General features: G+C 49.7%; 7 protein-coding genes across 7 annotated transcripts; 4 read left to right on the forward strand and 3 right to left on the reverse strand.

Moving 5' to 3' along the window:
* Positions 1-1,272: 1,272 nt before the first annotated feature.
* N7484_002855 (uncharacterized protein) lies at positions 1,273-1,590 on the forward strand (the record flags this gene model as incomplete). Its single annotated transcript, XM_057113275.1, has 2 exons — positions 1,273-1,306; positions 1,382-1,590. The coding sequence occupies 2 exons, from the start codon at positions 1,273-1,275 to the stop codon at positions 1,588-1,590; spliced, it is 243 nt and encodes an 80-aa protein (XP_056973415.1).
* Positions 1,591-2,747: 1,157 nt separating this feature from the next.
* N7484_002856 (HET domain-containing protein) lies at positions 2,748-4,727 on the forward strand (the record flags this gene model as incomplete). The annotated part of the gene is made up of 2 exons (XM_057113276.1): positions 2,748-2,874; positions 2,950-4,727. The coding sequence occupies 2 exons, from the start codon at positions 2,748-2,750 to the stop codon at positions 4,725-4,727; spliced, it is 1,905 nt and encodes a 634-aa protein (XP_056973416.1).
* A 633-nt stretch (positions 4,728-5,360) lies between these two features.
* Positions 5,361-7,714, reverse strand: N7484_002857 (Kelch motif domain protein; the record flags this gene model as incomplete). The annotated part of the gene is made up of 3 exons (XM_057113277.1): positions 5,361-7,192; positions 7,250-7,336; positions 7,396-7,714. The coding sequence occupies 3 exons, from the start codon at positions 7,712-7,714 to the stop codon at positions 5,361-5,363; spliced, it is 2,238 nt and encodes a 745-aa protein (XP_056973417.1).
* A 460-nt stretch (positions 7,715-8,174) lies between these two features.
* On the forward strand, positions 8,175-10,121 carry N7484_002858 (WD40 repeat domain-containing protein; the record flags this gene model as incomplete). The annotated part of the gene is made up of 1 exon (XM_057113278.1): positions 8,175-10,121. The coding sequence occupies one exon, from the start codon at positions 8,175-8,177 to the stop codon at positions 10,119-10,121; it is 1,947 nt and encodes a 648-aa protein (XP_056973418.1).
* A 664-nt stretch (positions 10,122-10,785) lies between these two features.
* N7484_002859 (transcription initiation factor IIA large subunit) lies at positions 10,786-12,399 on the forward strand (the record flags this gene model as incomplete). Its single annotated transcript, XM_057113279.1, has 4 exons — positions 10,786-10,803; positions 10,947-11,048; positions 11,336-12,306; positions 12,360-12,399. 4 exons carry the CDS (start codon positions 10,786-10,788, stop codon positions 12,397-12,399), a joined length of 1,131 nt encoding a protein of 376 aa, XP_056973419.1.
* Positions 12,400-13,717: 1,318 nt separating this feature from the next.
* On the reverse strand, positions 13,718-15,614 carry N7484_002860 (zinc-coordinating transcription factor SFP1; the record flags this gene model as incomplete). The annotated part of the gene is made up of 3 exons (XM_057113280.1): positions 13,718-14,029; positions 14,093-15,158; positions 15,271-15,614. 3 exons carry the CDS (start codon positions 15,612-15,614, stop codon positions 13,718-13,720), a joined length of 1,722 nt encoding a protein of 573 aa, XP_056973420.1.
* Positions 15,615-21,178: 5,564 nt separating this feature from the next.
* N7484_002861 (uncharacterized protein) lies at positions 21,179-21,457 on the reverse strand (the record flags this gene model as incomplete). The annotated part of the gene is made up of 1 exon (XM_057113281.1): positions 21,179-21,457. The coding sequence occupies one exon, from the start codon at positions 21,455-21,457 to the stop codon at positions 21,179-21,181; it is 279 nt and encodes a 92-aa protein (XP_056973421.1).
* Positions 21,458-22,771: the final 1,314 nt, after the last annotated feature.

A 22,771-nucleotide genomic window follows, 5' to 3' on the forward strand; every position in this document is an offset into this window, starting at 1 on the left:
CTTGGATTTCAAAAGCACTTCTCGGTTTTGTTTTGTTTTGTTTTTGTCAGATTCTGTCTTTCAATCTATTATTCAATCTATTCCTCTTCTCGCTAAACCCCCATAGTCAAAAAGTACAGCCAAACGCATCGGCACCAGAGCATCATTGCTCAGATCAGACTCATATCACTAACCGGGCTGAACAACCGACCAATCAGCATCCGCTCTCGGCTGAAAAGCAGGTTTTGACACGACGGAGTTGCACATTGTTCGCCTCTTCCTGCCGTGTTTCATGTGGCTGTAATGAGTTTCAAGAGAACCTTGGAATACCGGCACTTTGTTCAATTGTTGATCATGTTGATCTAAGACTCACTCGACCACTCGGGGAGGCGCTCTTACCATCCCTGCCATGTCAATCAACCGGTTTGCGATCCGCCCAACATGAACTCATTTGCCTCCGTTAGATACAGGATACCCCGGATACCTTGGGCGAAAAGATCCGGATTTCCCCCTTGGTGTATTTGCTATCGGGGACATCCGAGTCGTTGACGCAGCTCTTCATTCTCCACTATTACCCGTCATCTATGGCGCCATTCAGTCCATGCGTTTCCACACGCCAGAAACGTATCTTGGATGGCCTGGCTAATATAGGGCTGATATTCTGGGTGCCTGTTTACCACATTTCTACTGCCCAGCTGAAATAAGTTCATGACCGACCGTTGGGGGGAAGGATTGTACCCAACAGGTTTTCCCCTCGGAGTGGAGATCGTGGTTCTCATCTTCCTCCTATGCTAGGTACACCGCAATGACCTCGGAAACTATCTTTGGGCCCCTTCAATCCATCGGGAGTCCTATATAGTTTTATATGTCCCAAGGAAACCACGTCCCTGATTCCGCTTCTTCGTCCTTGGTCATCTTATGAAAATGGGTAGGGGTCTCAACGCCCCCAGCGAATCAACAAATACGTGTCTCAATATCGAGGAATCCTGTACCCTGACACCTCCATTCTGCTTATCATATCCAGTTTTTATCTCCACTACCCTGCGCCAACCATTTAGCTGGATCTGTGCAAGCCTCAAGCCAGCTCGCCTTGCAATTCGCCAGATCGTTCAAGAGATCGGCGTTGAATCGCGGGACGTGAATGGCCAGGGCGGCATCTCGCTTTACTTGTTCTCCCATGGTGGTGGCGACGTTGCTGCCCTGCTGGCACTTTTTCTAAAAGAAGGGGGGACTAGGGGATTTCAATTCTCTCTAATCTCAAGGCAATAACTCTGGATTGCTGCTCGGGCGATGATGACCTTGAAAGAGCATACGCGGCGGCACAGACGTTGATGCCCGAGACATTAATGACCCGACTACTAGGAAACACATCTATCTACCCCACCGTGGCAGTGATCAACAGTTTACAACATGGTTGCCTATATTGTGCGCTCGATTCAAGACTTGAATAGCCAACCACCTTTGGAGCTAATCCGGAAAGACTTCATGTCTACTCTCAGAAGGATGCCATGGTCAAATGGGAAGTTTCGGAATGCAGCATACAAGATGCACGGTCTCAAGGATACCCAGCTGGTCAGGTATGCTTTGAGAATGGCTCACATTGTGGCCTGATCATAGAACACCCAATCGATATTGGACAGCCGTCCAAAGATTCTGGTAAGGAGAGAATATATCTATGAGGCTTTTGCGGGGGAAATGACAATCCTCGCGGTCGATTGTAATCACCCCAAAACCTGGTAGATTCTGTCAAGGGAAGAGATATAATTGGTTCAAAGCGGAGCACTCTAGCCTTTAAAGCTTGGAGGCTGAAGACTTCATTACTTCGATGGGTCACATGAAGCCTCGGTCACGTGAAACAAAGATACAAAGCTACGGGCTTTGGATGTCAAAGGGGGAAGCATGTGGGCTGCCAATCAAATTCCAATAAATCACTTCAGATTGCCGGAACTTTTCATGGCAACCCACTCCCCTGGGGATGTGCGGATCGACCCAGCGACAGAACACTACCCACGACACATACAGTCCTGCACGAATGAGCAAGAGGTTAATAGTAGGAGTCAGATGGAAAAGACATAGAAGTGTAACTCCCAAGACTATCACCGGCTGCTAGTTATGGTGTGTCAAGACCGACCAGGGGTAACGCCACCCGGTATGGTAAAATAGGATGTAGAGGAGCTGTCCCCGCTACACTAGGTAGTCGTTACTACCTAAAATTAGTTTCTGATTCCCAATATGGCGATACTCCGTGGATGGCCCACTATCTAGATGATTGTTTGTAGCATCCAAAGTCGAAAAAGCAAGAACAATATTGTTGCATTTGAAGACTGCCCCTACGGTATCCGTGGCCCATGGGTATTTGGTGAAGGGCAAGTAAATCCATAAAAACACATGTTATTCTTCTCTTAGGAGTTAGTTTGTTTCGTGTCCGGTGGCTGGCTAGCCTACGTGGCCAGCTCGCTTACGGCTGACCGAATGCGTTGTTGGTTTCAAACCATAGAATTTTAAGCATCACCACGGCACACATCTAGTTCATTTCTTCGTGTCGTCTACCGGACATTAATTCAACAGAAAGTTAGCTGCTGGGCTGTGTCGCTTCAAAGACATAAACAAATATGGATTTTGAAACATGCAACACTTGTAAGAGTGTTTTTCAAGCCGCTTTACAAGAAGACCACAGGGTTCAACTACACCACCAAGCATTCATTGACTTGATAGCAAGTAAAGAGCGAGGTTGCACTTTGTGCACTTGGTTATGGGACAAGCATAGAATGCAGAATGGAGATGCCCAACAGATTGATACAGAGGGATTCCGCGTCACATCTATCAGACATGAGCACGAAGATTCTATATCGTTTCAAGTTGACGTTCCACGGGCTCTTGACTTCACATTGGAAGGTCAGTAAGCCCAGTTGAAAACCGCTGAATCAATATTCCATTGATATAAAGATCTTTGTACTTAACTACCATTAGTATCGATGAAGTCTCAACCTGATGTCTCACAGGCCTTGGATTCACAGCCCTGGGAAAAGATAGATGCATCTACGAGCTCTACTCAGACCTTGAGTCAGATAGAATCTTGGCTATCTCACTGCGATGAGAATCATAAATTTTGTCGCGATTATGACTCAACACCGTTCTTTCCAAATCGCGTGATTGACGTGAAGGAGATTGAAGATGGTAGAATCCACCTCAGAGATCGAAAAGACATTATAGCACAAGAAGGACTAAACAGTATTGCGGGAACAGAGACCTCAGAGGAATTCGAGGGTCACTTCCCTGTGTACTGGACTCTATCTCATCGATGGGGTGATCCGAAAAAGATTCTAAAATTACTCCATGGCAACGAAAAGAAATTCAAGGATGGGCTGTCTTTGACGGCTGAACGTGTGCCAAAGACCTTTCAGGATGCTATGTGGACAATCCACCGTCTGAATTACAGATATCTCTGGATTGACTCCTGCTGCATTTTCCAAGACTCAATTGAAGACTGGCAGAAGGAAGCAGACCAAGTGTCACAGATCTACCGAAACTCTTTTTGCAACATCTCAGCAACCGTCTCCTCATACGAGCCAACCAGTACGCTTTTCGTTGGCGGGCGGAACTCTCGACTCTTGTTTCCCTTTCTAATCAAACTTTCTGTTAACGATGACGAAAGAACAAACATCATCAAAAGAAAGAGATTGTGGGAGGATGAAATTGAAAACTCCCCTCTTAGTACGCGTGGCTGGGTTGTACAAGAGAGATTCCTCGCTCCTAGAATCATTCACTTCACCCGAAATCAAGTGTTCTGGGAATGCTTAGAGAATGCAAGATGCGAAGCCGACCCGGATGGTCACATTAACATACTTGGTGACAAAGATATCAACCATTTAAGCCCCAGAGTGACAGCTTATAAGGATGCCCTCAAGGAGCTGGCAGAACTGTCTTCACTATTTCTCACATCAAGCCTGGATCGTACCAAAATCAACTGGGATCGCGACAGCATCGGCCAACTCCAGTTTTACACTGAGCGAAATCTCTGGAGAAAAATGATCAGTATCTATACCGCTTGTAACCTCAGCAATCAGTCAGACCGTCTCATCGCCATGGCTGGTATTGCCAAAGCCTTCCAAAGGGTTACTTTGTCAACTTACCTAGCTGGGCTGTGGCAACATACGCTACACACAGATCTCCTTTGGGAATCAAATGCCTCTGAAGGCGGGGTGGTGCATCGTAACACCCTGCATGTTCCTTCCTGGAGTTGGGCATCAGTCTTTGGGGGCAATGTCACTTTATATGGGTATACCCGGTTTGGTGGCGATCCCGCTTCTCAGATTGAATTAATCGCCCCGAGGCTAGAGGCATTGAGACCCGGTGGTGACCTGATGGGCTTACTCGGGCGGGCAGAGCTTGAAATCAAATGTGTTCTTCTGTATTACCGGTGGAATGGGGATCCGCAAAGGTTGGACCTCTTCGCCGATATTTCCAGAACCAAAGCCGCGTTTAATGGGGGTCGCATTTGGGGGACGAATCTGAAATTGGACACCCATGAGTTGGCTCAACATTTCAAGGATCAGGCCGTTATCGAGGGAGAATGCATTCCAATAACAATTGGAAGAGAAGCCTATGGTGCTTCGATTAACAGGTTCCTGGTTGTGGAGAAGGGACCTGCAGGGCATTATCGAAGGCTAGGTGTATATCACTTAGGAGAACAAGGTAGCTCCTCTGTGATTGGCAACCAGGAGCGCACAGCCGTGACTCTGGTTTAAGTTCGTCCTACTTTGCAATGCATTCGAGCCCCACCAATCACGCAGGCAATTTCATGGGGCCAAGCGCCTTGCAAGGCACGATTCATTTGTTCTAGAAAGGCGCAAGGCAGCCGAGGATATACTGCCACCCTCTCCTCTTTCGAAGCTGATGAGGGTGGGTACGACGGTTGACTCAAAAATCAGCGCAACGCAAGTTTTCTAGCGGTTCTTCGAGCCCATGTCGACGGAGAATTTCTCCCTGAAAGGCATCTGGCGACTTTCATCAAGTCAACTGCAATACAACGTACTGCAGCTACATTTAGGAGCCTTCTGCTTGGCATTTCACGGACCTTGATAGGCCCATCTGGCCTTGGATATAAGCACTACCGAAGAAAATGCCTTCATTGATAAAAGACTTGGGGACTTTTTAGATTCATACGGGCTATAAGGTAGACACTGTAAAACATAAACCACCCGGGCATGGTATATCACCAGAGGAATATTCCCACTTGGGTGATCCGTGCCCATTCTAGATACAAATGTTCAAAATGCGTAAAAATCTTACAAGGTAAGCACGCGTAAGTATGAGCCGATATCGTAAGCTAAATCTTTCTCCCAACCGCAAACTCCGAAATAGATGCACGTTCAGTTCATTCATGAAATCTCCATTCCTTCGTCATCGCCATCAGCCTCGGACATCTCGTCAGCCACAGACCCTAGCCTCAGGCGAGACCCCTTCCCGTCACCGGAGGTGTCATCTCCAAAGGAGCTAACCATTTCCAATTCTGGGCCTGCAATGATCCGGCCTTCGGTGTCCACGACCTCGCAGAGCTCAATTAAGCTCTGATGACTTAGAGACTTGAAACCATCCGTACGTACTATGCGACCCCAGTGGGTGAGGCAGAATTGAGCTGCCCGCCGCATCAGCCAGTGCTCATTGGTTCTCCCAGCTCGCTCCCAGACAATGGCAGCATTGTCTACATCAAGCTCACGACTGAGTCGGTTCACGCAAAGGAGGCGAAGCTTGGGCATATCGTAAAGATTAGCCATGACCAGCATACCAGCCACATCAACCACACTGGAGCAGAATTCGGGGTGTCCGGCAATACTATCCGTGTACAGGTAATATAGAAATGCACGGACGACCGAGTATGGCTCCGGGATGTGCATGCGCTTTGTATGGTACTCAGCCATTTGTGCTGCGTACAAGCGTTTAAAGTGTGGCCACCGCAGTTGCAGTATGATTTTGTGTACGTGGATCGGTGCTGATGTGGATGGGTTGGGTTCTACAAAGGTTGGCTGGGCCTGAGCTGGAGACCCAGAAGTGGTGGTGTCGTGATAATCATCCGAGTCCATGAAAGCATCATCATCGCGAATAGCAGTAATAGTGAAATCGGCACCACTGCCCGACTGGGGAGACTGGTCGAAGACAGCGGCAATGTCTGCCCCCAGGCCAGAGACTGGAGAGTGGCCAGATCGGTCAGGCCAAGAGGAGTCTTGCTCGGGTGCCTCCGCAGACAGTTCATTCCCCAACAAGCCATACTTTTCCAGGTCAATGGAAAGGATTTCACTCATATGATTCTCATCGCTAGCCCCGGGGGTATTCGACAAGTCGAGACTGCAACCTAACAGCCAGGCCTTTGTGCCCGCTTCGTTGACTGTGCAATAGTGCCACCGATAGCCCGGTCGGAAAAGCTCATGGCCGTCAGCCAGTCGTTGCCAACGTAAAGAATTGAGCTCCAGAGCTGCCAAATTACAGTCATGCGAACGGACGGTCTCAGACGGAGTGATCAAGTCAAGAAGGACGCCCGAGGCAAAGGATTGGAAGTGAGTTCCGGAGAATAACGCGGGAACGTTCGGTCCAGAATGAAATCGAAGACATGATATAGCACCTGGAGCAAGTGGCTTGCGTCGGCCAAAGTTTCGTACCTGAACACTGGCCGAATTTGCAGCATAGCTTCCAGAGCGGGGAGACATCTGGGTAGAAGGACTAGAGATGGAGTCTGGATAATGAGTTATCGGCAGTCGTTGGTCCAGGGAGTCCACGGTACCTTGGGGTGTGGTGATGCCAGCCAGGGAGGGAGAGCCTTTGAGATCGAGCCACCAGATATCAGTCGTTCGTTCCATGTTGGGACCCAATCCTCCAAATATCCATAAACGATTGCTCCAGACCCATGCCGTGTGATCAAATCGAGCGGTGAAGCTCCATGTCCGAGACCAAGTCCAGGTTTGAAGGTCCAAGTAGGTGAGATCATCCAAAATAACGTTATTTTCTCCGGTCACCCCTCCAACAATAAAGAGTTTATCATCATGGATGACAGCGGCATGGCGTGCTCTGCCACGTGGTATCAGGCCGCGAATTTCAGGTAGAGCCCAGGTGAATGTTTGAAGATCGAGAATGACAACGTCGGAAAGATATTCACGATGTTCGTTCTCACCGCCAAAGACAATCAATTTGTTGCCTTGGTAAAGGGTAGCAGTGTGTCCTGGGGAATTTAGGTTAGAGACACAGGTCCAATGAGAGGTGTTCGGCGGCAACGTACCCATACGAACACCCGGAATATCACCATAGTTGTCGACCAATTCCCACCGCAGAGTGTTCAAGTCTAGTCGGAGCACGTGATTGTACACTGGAGCGAGTAAGCATCGTGGTGAAATTTGGGAGATTTGAAAAGGTGAGAGGGCAGACCTTCATCAGTGTATTGGTCAAATCCCCCAAACGCGTAGATTTGATCGTTGCTGCAGTACGTCACTGAGGCGTTGACCAGACATGCGGGGACATGGCCTTGGGCCTTCTTGACACTGGGGCGGTAGTCAGTTGCCGGACGCCCGCCCGCGGGACTGGCCGGCAACAGGTATGCGTCCTGTTGCTGCATCGAAAGTACCGAGCGCGCACTTCTCGGGGTATGCGGATTGGGGAACCTCGAAGATCCGGTCCAGGCTGATGGAAGTCGTGCGGGTGGGTCCAGGTGGAACGGAGGGAGGTGGGGAGTTGAAGCTCCCGCCATCAGGCAGGAAAACGAGGAAATTGAGTGTCAAGTCAACAAAAGCCAACTGTAATCGGCAATAAATAGGCGCATTATGGGTTAACTCAACCACTGCCTACATCTGAGCATGACAATGAGGCTTTTTTTTACAACGAAGTTCCCCGCCAAGGAATACAGTGAAAATCGATCGACGCCGAAACGGGAAACTACCGGCATGTCATGTGCGGCTGCCGCTAGTCTAGATATGGCCTAGTTCAGCCGTACCTGAGGTAACGGTTGCCCCGGCGAACACTGGTCCATACTGAATGTAGAATTCTATTTATTCGGCTCTACTCTATTCCTCCTCCATTCCCTTCCATCTATCTCATATCCTACCTATCCTAAATCACTGTTGCACTGTTAATTCGCATTGAATTATTTGCTCGGTGGCTGGATCCATCCTGTCCTGACCTTTCATAAACAGCTCATTCACATTGTCAGTATGGCAACTGCTTCGGTGACTACTCCGAAGAAGAGCCACCATGGCCTCTTTTCCTCCAAGACTGCAGGAGGTCGAATGCCCTTGACTCCTTCTCCTCACACGCGCCCTGCTGCTGTCACTCCGCAGGCACAGGGTAACGAATCGCCATTCACTCCGGTTCGTGGTTCCGAAGGAAACCGCAGCCAGTCTCAATCAGTTTATGGCGGAAACCTGTCCTCGCTCTTCGCCAAATCCTCTACTTCCAAGTCCACTACCGTCAAATCTTCCACTGCGAAGTCGTCGACTACCAAATCTACCTCTACTGTCAAGTCTTCTGCTACAGCTAAATCATCTCGGTCGACCTACCGTGACTCCCCGAAATCGAATATTGCACGACGGAAGTCACCGAAACACCTGGAACTGGGTGTTTCTGACTGGTCCTTGACCGGTACTGGCCCTTCGTCAGCTCAATCTCCGGCCAAGGAGCGCTCTCGACGGGAAATTCCTACTAGGTCTCGCACCGGCAAGACTACCGTGCGGATTCCTCACAATACCGGCGACCGATTCATTCCCAACCGGACCGCCAGTGAAGGTCTTGTTACCTCTGGTGCCGCCAAGCCTGAAGAAAGCCAGCGTCCCAAGACAAGCAGCGGAGAGGCGTCCGGATCGAACGTTCTTGCCTCGGCTGCTAGTGCTTTTGACATCAACGGCCGCGCGGCGGAAGACGAGTTGACCTCTGCTTTGGAGAACATGGGTCTGGAAGACAATGAGTCCACCAATTACACTCGGCCAGCGCCCGACAAGGTTGCTTACGAGTCATCCCTGGCGAGCGCCTGCGATATCAACTTGAACACTCGTATTCTCGCCTTCAAGCCCCCTCCACCGGAGTCATCGAAGCCTATTGATCTCCGTGCTCAGTACAACCGCCCTCTTCGTCCTGCCAAATCAAACGCTGCTCAATTCCGTCGTCGTGTTCAGACCGCCCCTGAGCGAGTTTTGGATGCCCCTGGTCTTTTGGATGATTACTATCTGAACCTTCTGGACTGGAGCTCTGGCAACCAAGTTGCTATTGGTCTAGAGCGCAACGTCTACGTCTGGTCTGCCGAGTCTGGGACCGTCAACTGTCTCCTGGAGACTTCCCCTGACACTTACGTGAGCAGTGTGAAGTGGAGTGGCGATGGTGCTTACGTTGGTGTTGGTTTGGGCACTGGTGAGGTCCAAATCTGGGATGTTGAGGAGGGTAGCAAACTGCGCAGCATGCACGGTCACGACACCCGCGTCGGAGTCATGGGTTGGTCCAAGCACACTCTATCCACCGGTGCGCGGAGTGGCCTTGTTTTCAACCACGATGTTCGCATCGCCGATCACAAAGTGGCTGAGCTTGTCTCCCACACTTCAGAGGTCTGTGGATTGGAGTGGCGTTCAGATGGGGCTCAACTTGCGACTGGTGGCAACGATAACCTCGTCAACATCTGGGATGCTCGTTCGCTCAGTGCTCCCAAGTTCACCAAAACCAACCATCGCGCTGCTGTCAAGGCACTGAGCTGGTGTCCCTGGCAACTCAACCTGCTGGCCACTGGTGGTGGTTCCTACGATCGTCACATCCACTTCTGGAACACCACAACTGGTGCCCGTACCAACAGCATCGATACTGGTTCACAGGTAACCAGCCTCCGGTGGAGCAACCACTACCGCGAGATTGTTAGCTCCAGTGGTTTCCCTGACAACTCTCTGAGCATCTGGAGCTACCCAACCCTGGTGCGCAATGTGGAAATCCCTGCACACGAGACCCGTGTTCTTCACAGCGCTCTGAGCCCTGATGGCCAGATGCTAGCTACTACGGCTGCGGACGAGAGCTTGAAGTTCTGGAAGGTCTTTGAGCGTAAGGCTGGTAGCAGTGCTGCGGCATCTCGGGAAGGTAGCGTTGGTAGCAAGGCCCAGCTTACCAAGGCTATGACCATCCGCTAATGTGCCTCTATATTTGGATCTCGTTTTGGTCGCATTTCATGTTTTATACCCCCGGTTTCATGGTGATCTGCTGAGCATTGATGGCTGGGATATTCATTTCTTTCGGTGTAATGGTCGTTCTTACAGGGCTTGGATGGGGAGTTTCTTCGGTATTGTATCTAAATTGCCAAAGGCGCATTCTGCACAAATATCATTCTTCCTGCTATTTTTTGAAGAGTTCCTGAAGTATTTCTATTTCGGTGTAGTACCCCGAGGCTCATTCTTTGTGCTCAACTTTCAAGGGCGGCGGGATGACTAAGCGCCGGGAACTGGAGGGATTTCGACCGCAGAAGCCCGACTTTCACCTTCAGTAACTCATCGCCAAACCTCCCCGTCTACTCAAAACCCTTCTCTTGTTTATTCTGGGTTTGCTCTCAGATCTCATTTCCTTCATTGTTTTGCCTCTTGTAAGATTACGGTCTGCCTCATTCCTTCCTCGTTGCGTGATTCCTCGGAGCTGTGACCGACCACCGCTCCAACGGTCCCATCCGTTGCGACGACGGAAGCCTACTTGCTCTGTTCAAATCAGCCAAATTTTACTGTACCGCAGTATTCTTTCGCCTTCCGTTCAATCACCTCCACCTTCCTTCTTCTCAATTACCGCAAACGCAACTCAACAACAACCATGTCGAACCAGCAAGTTGTAAGTCCTGTCACGAGGGCATCTCACCCTATACGGTCGCGGAGGCGAATCCATGGCCCCTCTTGCAGGCTGGTCTGCATAGACCTTCTTGTGTGCAAGAGGTTCATCAACGATGATCTTAGCTAACATAAGCTGTGTCATAGGGCCCGGTGTTTGAGCGCGTCATCCAGGAAGTCTGCGACGCTTCCCAGGTCGATTTTGAGGAGAGCGGTGTGGATCAGAAGACACTGCTAGACTTGCGTGAGGTGAGTGATAAGTTGGATGATCATCTCTTGTTCCTTTGGATAATATCTCGTTGTATTTGATGGAATTTGGTGTCGTGGTTCTGGGGTGGCGGCCAAAAGCGGGGGTCCCGAAATGGTGCGGGAAGCGCTGCTTATGGGGGAATCCGGGCTTTTGAGGCTCTCTTTATATGTGGCCGCCTGTACCCGCTTAGACCGCCAAGCCAATCCCCGTTGTTGACCACCCGATCTATATATATACCTGACCTTGCCAATGTACCCTGCATACTAACTATTTCCTGCAACGATAGACCTGGCAAACCAAGCTTTCATCTCTTAACGTCGCCCATTTCCCCTGGGATCCCACCCCACAGCCTACCCCGCAAGCTCCTGTCCTGCCGCCTCAAGCTACTGTCCCATCCAACGCACCTCGTCCTCCTCCCCAGCCACAACATGTGGCCCCTCCTGTCTCTCTACAGCAAACTGTCCCTCCTCCAGTTTCTGCTCCTCTTCCGGTTCATGCACAAGCCCCAGTCGCTCCCATGAGTGGGCCTCCTCGAATCAAGACCGAACCTGGGACTAACGGCCCGTCTGGTCTGCCTGGCATGAATAATCCGATGCAAGTCCCTACCAATCCTCAGGCAGCTCGCGATCGCGCCATCAGTGCGATGCAGCAGAAATACGGTGCCAACGCGGCAAGCTCCGTTCACCAAATGCATCAAATGCAAGCTCAGGCCCCAGGCCAGCATACGTACCAACAATATGCCGCGAATGGGCAAATGCCCCACATCAAACAAGAGTCTGGCTACCCATCAATGGGCCCTGGTCAAACTGACGGTGGTGGAGATGACCCCATGGCGGACTGGAAAGCCGAGGTCGCGCGTCGCCGAGAGGCCGCTGCGAATGGTCAAGGCGACCATGTGCTCCGTGAGCACCTCAAGTCACAGATGCGTGGACTGGAGGCCGGTGGTCTCCTCCGCCCTCTTAGTGAGCACGAATCTCCGGCTGTGCTGGCACGACGCGCTGCTATTGAGGCACATCTCAACTACAACCCGTCGACATCTGCTGCTCCTCGAATCCCCGGTCAGGTCGATGGAGAGGAGGCCGACGAAGACGCGATCAACTCCGACCTTGATGACCCTGAAGATCAGTATGCAGAGGACGGAGATGCTGATGAATCTGAGGGTCAAGTCATGCTTTGTACGTACGACAAGGTTCAGCGAGTCAAAAATAAGTGGAAGTGCACATTGAAGGACGGCATCCTGACAAGCGGAGGCAGAGAGTAAGTCGACCATTTTGTTCTATGCTATTAAGACCACAACTAATATCCACTAGATACGTTTTTCACAAAGGCCAGGGCGAGTTTGAATGGTAGACTCGCTTCTCCTTTTTTTTCCTCTCTATGCCATTCCTGCTCCGTCTGTAATACATGTTCTCGTTATGTGCTTCATTTCGCACACATGAAAATCAGTGATCAGTGCTTTCGTTCCTCATGCTCTTGAACGGTTGGTGCAAGCGAAATTATTTTTCCCCCTTATGATTTATTTCCCCCTCTTTTGTCCTTTCCGGTTCATGCTCAAGGTCAATCAAAGAGCTGTACTTCATGCGTCATTTTTTTCATTATCCTCTTCACATATGAGTCTTTTACGCTCATGGCGCCTACACTAAGGATGGGTTCTTGCTTTACATGGGTTCTACCAATCATGCCTCTGCTTATGTACTAGAATGAAATGGCAAACCCTATCCAGATAACCAAATACGAAACCAATTTGATGATTTGAACCTGTATCTATACCGAAGGCCCATGGACCAATGTCCTTGATCAAGCTTATCTTACCATCTTACTAGAAACAAGATAAGGAATCATGAAATAGAGAAAATGATAAGAGATAAGAGCGAGAACGATAGAGACAAGAAGCTCAAGTGTATCAAAACGGAAATCCAAATCAAACCAAAACCATATCTACACGATCTGACGCCTGAGAACCGCACTTTTGTTTGTAATTTCCAAGTCCAGTTCCACTCCCGCAGGAAGAAAGAGAACATCAAGTACAGGGTCGTGAGCTGTGCTCGCGTCCTTTAAAAAACGAAAAAAGAAAAGAGAAATCCCCATGCACCCCAACCCGAGCTCCAGTAGGATCATATCCGTAGGTATGTCCTTTACCAGGGTATAGTCAAGACGGAGCCCGCACGTCACCAAGGAGGGGGGTAAATCAGCCGATAAGAAAGCCTGAAAGCCAGAAAGCCACCGTGCAGAACGCAGCAAACATGCATAGACGCACGATGGAACCAAAATCGCAACCCTTGTTACCTTTCCTTTCCTGGCCACGTAAATCCCAGTATGTCGATGCCGAAGTCAATATAAACAGAATGCTCTTCTAAGCAGATCTTGCTGAGTTTGGTCGCTCGGAGGATGGGGGCTCTATCGCCAAGCCCTGGAATCGTACGGGGGTGGCGAGGGATATCGAGCAGAAACAGAAAATGCCAAATAAGGCACTTGGATCAAATGGCAGGGGAAAGCAGAAAACATAGACCCCAAAGAAACAGGTGAAAACCCCAAACACACCAAACATCAAATCAAACTCCTAAGTCACCGGACCAGTCATGACATCATGTGTGGGAGGTTAGATAGCCGTTGAGATCATTGTCAAATGGCAGAAAGCACGGAGGATATTATTTATGAAGCAAAAAAATCACAGGAGGCCTTCTTCGCCGATACCGGGGAGGCCTGCTCCAGCAACGTTGATGTTCTGTCCCTGCATGACACCGCCGCCCAGAGCCAGATTGCGACCTGCAAGCTGGAAATCTGGATTACAGGGCGGCGAATGTGATTTGTGGTATTTGAGCCCGTTGAGGTTCTTGTATCGCTTGCCGCACACTTCACAGCGGTATGGCTTCTCCTTCTCCATCCCGAGGGTGCCAGGGTAAGGTGCTGATGTTTCGGGATTCACTATCGAGAATGTTCCGTCTGCGTTATCATGGAGCTGTTGATTGTTGTGACCATGCTGTTAAAAAGCACCATTAGTTAGATTCAAAAAAAAATGTACTAGGATTCTTAGAAAACTTACAGCTTTGTGGTATTTCAACCCATTCTGATTCTTGTATGCCTTCTCACAACCAATGACGGGACATCGGAATGGCTTCGGTTCCTCATTGGGAAGAATCGAAGTAGTATCCGGAACTCCAGCGAGAAGCTGCTGCTCACGAATCCGTCGAGCAATATCGCTATTGGGTCCGTACTGGGCTCCGCTGAGTTTGAAATGGGCATTTGTTGGACCTCCCATGCCTCCTGTAGGGCTAAACAAACGCTTGGCTGGCTCGTCGATGCATAGATCGACCATGTCGTTATTGCCACCAGAGAAGTGTCCGAACTGACCCTGATTTTGGCCCATGGCGTTATGCTGCATAGTAAGATCGCCGAATCCGCCTACCACACTCTCATCGATTTCGGCTGGTGTTCCGGGTGCTGACGAATCCGGGGTATTTCGGAACTGGGAGGTTTGAAGGGGGTTTGCCATTAAAGTGGGAGTATTGACGGATGAAACGGTGGGATTATTCTGCAGGGAGAGAGGACGTCCGGATCCGATCGGAGTACCTGGTTGGGAGGGTGTGCTGAAGCCCTGATGGCTTGGAAGCATGCCCAGGTTTAATTGCGGGCCCTGGTTGGAGCTTCCAAATCCGCCTTGAACTCCGTCGCGTAACTGTGGGGAGAACAGCTGAGAAGTGGTATCGTCGTCATCTCCCATTGGCTCGTCCAACTCCATATCATCGATGGTGTCTAGATCCACGTGCTGGGATGTGGAGGTGGTCTGACCCAATTTCCGCTGCATATCCAGGGTGCGGTCGGGCTGCAGGCCACGCCCTTGGTTGCCATGCTGCTGGCTTTGTTGCTGTGCGATCGCGGCTGCTGCCATGGCAGCTCGATTCTCACCCTGACTCGGTCGATGTCCTTGATTGGGGGACTTGGTAGCGTGAGCTTCTTCGTAGTGTTGTAATAGGTCATGAAGGGTCGGTAACGTCACACCGCAGCACGAGAAGTCCCGCATGAAGTTGGCCTCCAGTTTCGGGAGATATGATGAAGAGTGGAAAGAAGGCGACTGGAAGGTGAAGGGGGACGTGCCAGTCATAATGATGCTGTGTAGAAAAAAGATGGTCAGTTTCGATGCTGTGCGACAATGCCGCAGCGCACAGGATTTCTCCTCGCGCGCTGCGCGCCTTGATGCTTTGCAGAATATCCACTACTCACTCATCACGTATCCAGCTTCCGACTGAAATACCACCCCAGCTCATGCCGCCTACCAAGCTACCAGCCAAAGACTCTCGGCGGCCTTTGTCGCGGGCGGACCCTGACATGGAAATGGGCTTCGTGCCATTTCCCCATTGTGCATTTGCGGCGCCGATCGAATCCTTACGAGGCGGCGGGGCCTTGAACACCCCGAGACCTCCGCTCGGGTGATGCGATACACTCCCGGTGCGTTCGCCAGTACCAGCTCTCTGCAAGGCCGACGTGAGATTGGAAGCCTGCTGCCCCGGCGGTGAGACCGACGTCGACTGTCGCGTGGCGATGTCTATCGGAGCGGCGCCAGTCATGGTGAGGGGTCGATATGCAGGCGATTAGGTTTGGGGATGGGTGAGCAAGGGAAAAAAAGAAAGGAAACAACCACAGCTAATCAGGGCTGTTTTCAATCTGGTTTCGAAACTTTTTTTTTTCTGGAAATCCTGGTCCCTGTCTGGTCTGCGCGAAGGGCACGCCAAACCCGAGGGGTTGAGGGATGTAACAGGGTATCTTAGAGTTCCCGCGTTGAAGCGTGGATCGAAGGTACTCAAATATTCTAAAAAAAAAGTGCAAGACGAAGGTGAGAAACAGTCGTATGAATGCCCCTCGATGGGTGTGGACTTTTGGGTGGATGGCGGTTTTGGGCGGGTTCGAGGGGAGTCCACCCTCGGATGAAGTCCCGCTCTTGTATCGGGCCCGGAACGCTGAGCCTTGTAGTGGCGATGAATTCGCCTGAGAGGGTAACTTGACTGGAGAAGGACTATACGGGACAGCAGACTCCTTTAAACGAACTTTTAGATAGATCAGGACCCAGGGGGAGGATTAATGAAGCGGGACTGAGTAGTATGATCGGAGATGCCCTTCTACTATGACTGAGGACCCGCTTTGGGCCTAGCGCGGTTATTGTATTACACGACACGTGATGGCTCCATGCAACCGGCATTTGCCATTGTTACCGTCCGAGTCTCCCCAAAATTCCGATCTGCCCAAGACTCACCGACGAACGGGATACGAAGATCGCAGCTTTCCTTCTAGAAGTGGCCGGTTTAGTCGTTAGAGTTCACAGGGACGAATGTCCGCTCTGGGGAAGAGCAGCGGCCTGGCATCGATGACGGGGTCGGATCGCCGATCGCTACCATGATGACACGACACACCGCTTGCAGGGACGTCATGATCTTTACCATCGAGCTGAAACACGAACTGTGACTAGCGTGTTATGACTAACGTATCTTGCCCAATGCATGAATCTATACAGGTTTGGCATTAATCATTATTAGGTCAGTCTGATTTTTAGGTTCGTACAGGTTTGGAGCTATTGTTTACAACCCCTTAAACCCTGAGCCGAGGGCAACAGCTACAATGGGTCTGAAGACATTCATACCAATGTAACTCGTTGCCGAAGGGTGGAGCCTAGTACCAGTAATTTTGCTATACTGAGACAGCCTCCTACATGTACCTACGGACTGACTTCCCATGGTTCCGCCCTGAAGACCCGGGTTTCCACCTGAGTTTGAAGCCGAGAATCTCTCCGTGAGTCTCGTAGATCAGCTGGGAATGCAGAAAGAGATCGCGGCGAGATCTGGGGTCATGCAAGGGGCAAAGGAGATAAAACGGGGTGGCAAACTCTCGGGATCCGCTGGAAGTGATTCGGTCAGTTTTGCGCCCCGGGATATCTCCGGAAGAACAATCTAGTATGTATCTGGACTTGGATGATGGTGATTTCCGAGAGGTGTCCGCTGTGTACCTCCATCCTCTACATGATTCCTCATCTACCTCTCGTTATTGATCGACGGAAAGGCGATTACGATAATTTAGTGCAAATAGTACTTGGGCCAATCCATCAGTAACGGAGCCCAAAGTTTCAGTCGGGAGACAACGGGTCTTGGCTTTGGCGCTAGAAACGCGGCAGAAGCATTCGGTCAACCTTCGATCAATTAGCGTCGTCCGAACTCATTACGCCCTACCCTTAGTACGTCTTAGTGAATTTACGGGCGAATACATGGACACGCTGCCCCGCTTTCTACTGTAAATTGGACCCTCGGGCGGTCCGGCATGTCGTCTCAGATCACCTCACAAATGCGCCCGCGTACTCCGTTGATCTGTTGATCGTTGGATTGCGTGCACCTTCCCCTTTGCCCGTCTCGAATTAGCACCGCACCTTTCCCCCTCACACGTTCTGAACAGTAACTCTGCCGCGCGGTTTCTCCACGGGCACGAGTCGGTCTTGACTCGATTAGGCATGTGGACTTTCCTAATTGGCCAACACGCTTGTGAATCTGCTCCAGAATGCGATCGGTATTGTTTTCCGTCCACTCTGTCCCTTCTTGGCAAAATTACAATCTTCGCTACGCTTGACAGTAGCCGGTTTAATTAAATCACATTAACGTAACATGATTCATAGCTGTTGTTAAGTACGAATACGAGTCGAAACAAGGTTTACTTGTTCCAAGAGTCTCGGGACTCTCTTTGCTCATGCAATTTGAAACAATCACGCTGCCCCGGCATGTTCCTCAGCGTTTTATAGTAGAATATCCCTGTCATATGGCTTGCCTGGTGGGGCAGCTTCCCCGGTGGCGTCGAGCTATTGAACCATTGAGCATTGGAAAGGCTTCAGTATGCAGGTGTACTGTAACAAGTTGCATAGTCACATGAATTGCGTGGTCGGGCGGCAAGGGGCATCGATATGGCGGCGTTGAAAATGAAGGAAATAAGCTACAATACTGAGAGCAAACTCATCACGAGGCAGCCCGATCCAAACATAATGATCGTCATCAAGCGACCCAAAATTCAATTAAAATTGATACCAATAGCAGCGGAACCGCTATTGAAGGACAGGGCGGAAACATACTTAACTAGAATAAATGTAGGGACAAGCTCGAAAAGTATGTTTGCGCGTGTCATTTTCTTCTCTTTTTGTATCTTCATGGGTATGGCTAAGGCCAGTTGAGCAAAACTTACACGCTCTCGAGTAACTGTGCAGTAAATAGAATCTTGGCTTGAAACGATCGATTTCCAAAGTCATAACACTAAACACATCTTGTCCAGAGATGCTATGCATATAATTCGCAACTCACTACACAGAAGCAAGCTTCAGTTCAGACTGGGTCAACGTTCCCCCCCAAATTTAGTACTCAAGCCATCACATTTCCATTCCGAGGTTTCAATACTCATCCTAACACATAGCGAGTCTAGCGGACCTGAAAATCCGATCGCCTCAATAATAGTCACCACCCCCTGAAAACCCAAAGCTCCAGTGAAGATGATTCTCAACTCAGGCCCAGCCAGCCTAGGCAAGTTCTATGAGGTCGCAAAACCCCAAGGCCATTACATATCTCTCCCCGCGTTTCCTTTATGTCTCCAACGTGATGCCGACGCCCCCAGCCGCGGCTTCATCCCTTGCCGATTTCTCCCGATAAACAAACTTCCCCGCATGGGAATGAGGTCAGTCTGTGGGGACACCATGTGCGGAGGCAAGCCTCAGGGATCTAGAACGGCACCTATGAGCGCATTGGGATTTGCTATTATCTAGGTGCATGATTGATGTGAGTTTGTTTTGACGGGCGGGTTTTCCAGGGTCCGCTTCGTTACCCGTGGACCATCAACTGGTCTATTGTTGTGGATAACAACCATTTTCAATGAATGAACCCTCCCCTGTAGAAGCATTTGATTTTTATTTGAAATTTCGCTACTCAGACTCAGGGTCCAAAATATGCCTGCCTTTTTTCCTATGGTCAATTCAACGAGTCCCATTTACCAGAAGTTTATTGGAACGAGCGATTGGCAGAATCTCTTGCGGCTCGACCCCTGATATAATATATGTCTGCGCTCACAATTTGACAGCACATCTGGGAAATTGCAGATACCTTGAATGAGATACCTAATTTATTTCCCCAATACCTTAAACAATCCTCAAAAAAGGTTGGGAATTAAAATCAGTTTGACAAAGCTCACCTCTAGCGCTCGGGAAGTAAACCTAAGAAGGCTTAACTTTTGAACCATGCATCCTAAGGTTTCGCCAGGACTAGGAGTCTCTCAAAATGATGTACCTTTAATTTCAATTACCTATGCATAAAAGACTGTGTGCATCCTTGAAGTCACCTTCTCTAGCCTTCAGCAATAAACTACCTTTTTATAATCTCAATAAGAAAAGCAAGCTACGTCAATCCGTGTCTTTGATCGATAGAACGCGAGACTACCTAGGCAAGATGTGAACTATTCGGTCGCCTATAATAACCTTGAGAGTCCAGAGTAATTGAGAATCTAGGCATGTGAAGGCTTCAGTTGAGTGTGCCAATCATTCAAGGGATCTATTTGAAGTTCTTCACATCACAAGGTCTGAGTTGCCCCGCTGACGAAGATCAGAGCTTATCCTGGAATGTAGGGGGAAACATGGGAATCTCACAGGACGCGATAAGTTTAAGTCTAAGATTGCTAAACTCTGATAAGGCGAACTATTTTTTGTTCAGATGGTGCATTTTTTTCTGACCTTTCCTACAATGATCGGTAAAATTAAACCAAGCCCAAGCGTCCCGACGGGTATATTCTCGATTATGAAATGGATAATATAGGCAATGCAGACCCCTGAACAGCAAATCAACCGATGATTGTAAAAACCAGAGTACTTCAACACTTCATGACAAGAAAGAGTAGCCTAGATTGGTGGATTATCCCTGTTGACGAAATAAGCGACATAAATTGATATCCAAAGACCAAGAATAAACACGGGAGGCCTGGAATACTACCTAAGACACGATTATTCCAGACTCTACAGACATGCATGCATATTCTCTAGGCATGATAAATAGCCTACCTGCAGCATTGCTAAAACCGGGATGACAACTCCGATGCACGCCCATATTGCAGGATCATATCCGCTGCCCCGAAGCACCGGAGATAAGCGTACAGCCTGCAGTAGGGGCCCCAAGCCCCCTCCTCTTATCCACGACAGGGATCGCAGAACATAATTGGGTACAGATATCTGAGAATGCAGTAAGAATTGACCGAAAACGCTCGAACAAGTAAACATCTTTCGCACATCGTCTGCAGCTCTTCACCGGGATGCGGGGGCGGAAAGGGGGGCAAGATCCACGGTGTTTTGTACCCCACTAGGATCTCACCGGGGCACCAACACAGTAGGCGTGGTATAGAAATATTGAATAGCCTCTCGCCAACGGGCCAATGTGATTAGCGGAAAAATGAACGTGGACGACCGTCGGCAGGAATGCAAAGAAATGGGCCAGAAAGGGAGGACGTGTTTTGGGCTGGGCGGTGCACGTAAGGTTGCTAATGAATGACTTGGCGAGGGATTGGCAAGACCAAAAAAAAGGATCTTGAGATCGTCAGCATGTAGGTGTGCCCTTGGCTGTGGAACGTGATCCGCGATAGGCGGGATTCCTAGGCTTAGGGCCAAGACTGGAATATCAAACAGTAGTCTTGGCAGATCACCATCGCATCACCTTGGCGCCACTTGGCAGGTATTTCGGCATCATCCCTAGCATCCGGTGGCTAATATTGTCTAGGCATTGGGAGGGAGGCTGTGCTAGGCATGTGGCCCCGTTTGGGGTAACGGGAAGGGAGAGTTGAGTTGGAAAGATACACGTTGGATTGTTAATTGGCCCGAAAGGCTATGTATTCATTCTGATGATATGGATAAAGAAATAAAGAAAAATAAACATGTTGCCCTATGGCCCAGATCTGATAGCGCCTAAAACACCCCAGTTGCTTTCCCGCCGTTTGTCCAGATGGTCGATGACCTCGAGTTCCTTGATTGAGATGTTCGGGGTTGAGCCAGGAGGAGTCAATGAATAACCGGATCCATTGTTAAATGAAATGCATCTGTCGCTCATAAAAAGATGAAGAGGAGTCAAATGTGACTGAATCACTGAGAGAATCGTCGACCAGTGTGGCCCAGGAATAGAAAGCCGTTTGTGGAATCCTCAGATGATGTAGACGATGTGCTGTCGGAGCGGTGCGACTTGGGAACCCCGTTAGGGCTCTCTTCGGTGGAGGGGGAGTCAGCCACAGCCTGCTCAAAGACGCGAGGGTCTGGCCCCGACTCAGTCGGCGACAACACAAGGAACTTGTTGGCTGGGTTAAAGGGAACCGAGTCGGCAGCAGAGAGGACGAGGAAACGGTGAGTGGGAGTGTAGGTGTACATTTTGAATGTTGTTTTTTGAGAAATGTCTTGTGTGTAGATGACTTTGTTGTGAAGTGGTGGGGGTACTTTGGATAGTAGTGACTTGGAAACTTTTGAGAGAGCAGTTTGGAATAACTAAAAAGAAAGTGAAAGACGGGTGAAATCGGTCAGACTTTATAGCCCGAGTCACCGTGGACCTTGGGGAAGGAGGGGCAGTTTTGCGTATCTGATGTGCTAGACACAGCGTCGATCCTGGACATCTCAGCCGGGGGCAAGTGGATACCCGATGGTCATGCAGACCAAGCCTCCCCGCGACTGTCGCCCATAATGGACAATCTCAAACATACTAGGGAATTCTCACAAGTCTTGGCTCGCAGAAAAAAAAGAAAAGATAGCAAAAAAGGGGGCCGATTAGTCTCACTCAAAGAGCCAAGACGTCACTATTGGGTGACTATCACCCCTTCTGCTTTTCAATTCTTCGAACATCCTCTTGGCTTTGGTATTCGCGTCACACCGGCCCCGGACAGGGCTTGCTAGTCATTCTCAGCAGCCATGGCAAATATGCATATTCTTGGCAAGTGAACTAGGCTCTTGATCGCTAATCGCTGATTGCGCAATTCGACTGGAGTTCTTTTGGTCTCTTCAGGTATCGGGCGGGCCCCGTGGCGAGCCGAAAGTCAAAGAAAAGAAACCTCGGAAGATCTGCCGTCAGGATGAGATGAGGTGCCAAGAACACCCCGGCGTGGGAAAGCCATTGGATTTCACAGGCTAACTCATCCACCACCTTCTAATATTCGTGTCGAGAGCGGAGGCATCCAGGCACAGGCTCCAATGTGTTTCGTCGACTCCGTTGCTCATCTCCGATAATATCCGCGTAGTTCTCGCATTTTACATGCGCTGATAGCTCCGATTCATTTTCATTATCGTGATTCGCGAGTCTTTCCTCTTTGCAAGAAAAAGGAGCGCATATGACATCATCCGCTTATCGTTCATCAGATTTGCTTTAACCGAAGTCCGGAGGACTCGGTTGTTTATTTATCAGTTGTGGGGAAAGTGTTTCCGACATGTGAGAAGGCAGAATCGAGACCGCTCTTCTCAGTGTCATCGATCAGTAACCAGGAGCTTGAATCACGTGGTGGAAATCTCCTGCGAGAATCAGAAACCTAAAAAATGCAATTTAATTTATTTTCTTTGTTTCTTTGGAGTCTATGTCAGGGCAAGATATACCCACAAACCAACAGCGCCAAATTTGGAGTAGATGTGAGTTTTCTCTGCCTTGCCGCCCTGTCGGGCGTATCAGTGTCGCCCGGAGTCGATCTTCCGAGCCGTGGGCGC

Source organism: Penicillium longicatenatum, assembly GCF_028827895.1.
Source record: "Penicillium longicatenatum strain IBT 33135 chromosome Unknown contig_2_segment0_segment0, whole genome shotgun sequence".
Lineage (NCBI taxonomy): Eukaryota > Fungi > Ascomycota > Eurotiomycetes > Eurotiales > Aspergillaceae > Penicillium > Penicillium longicatenatum.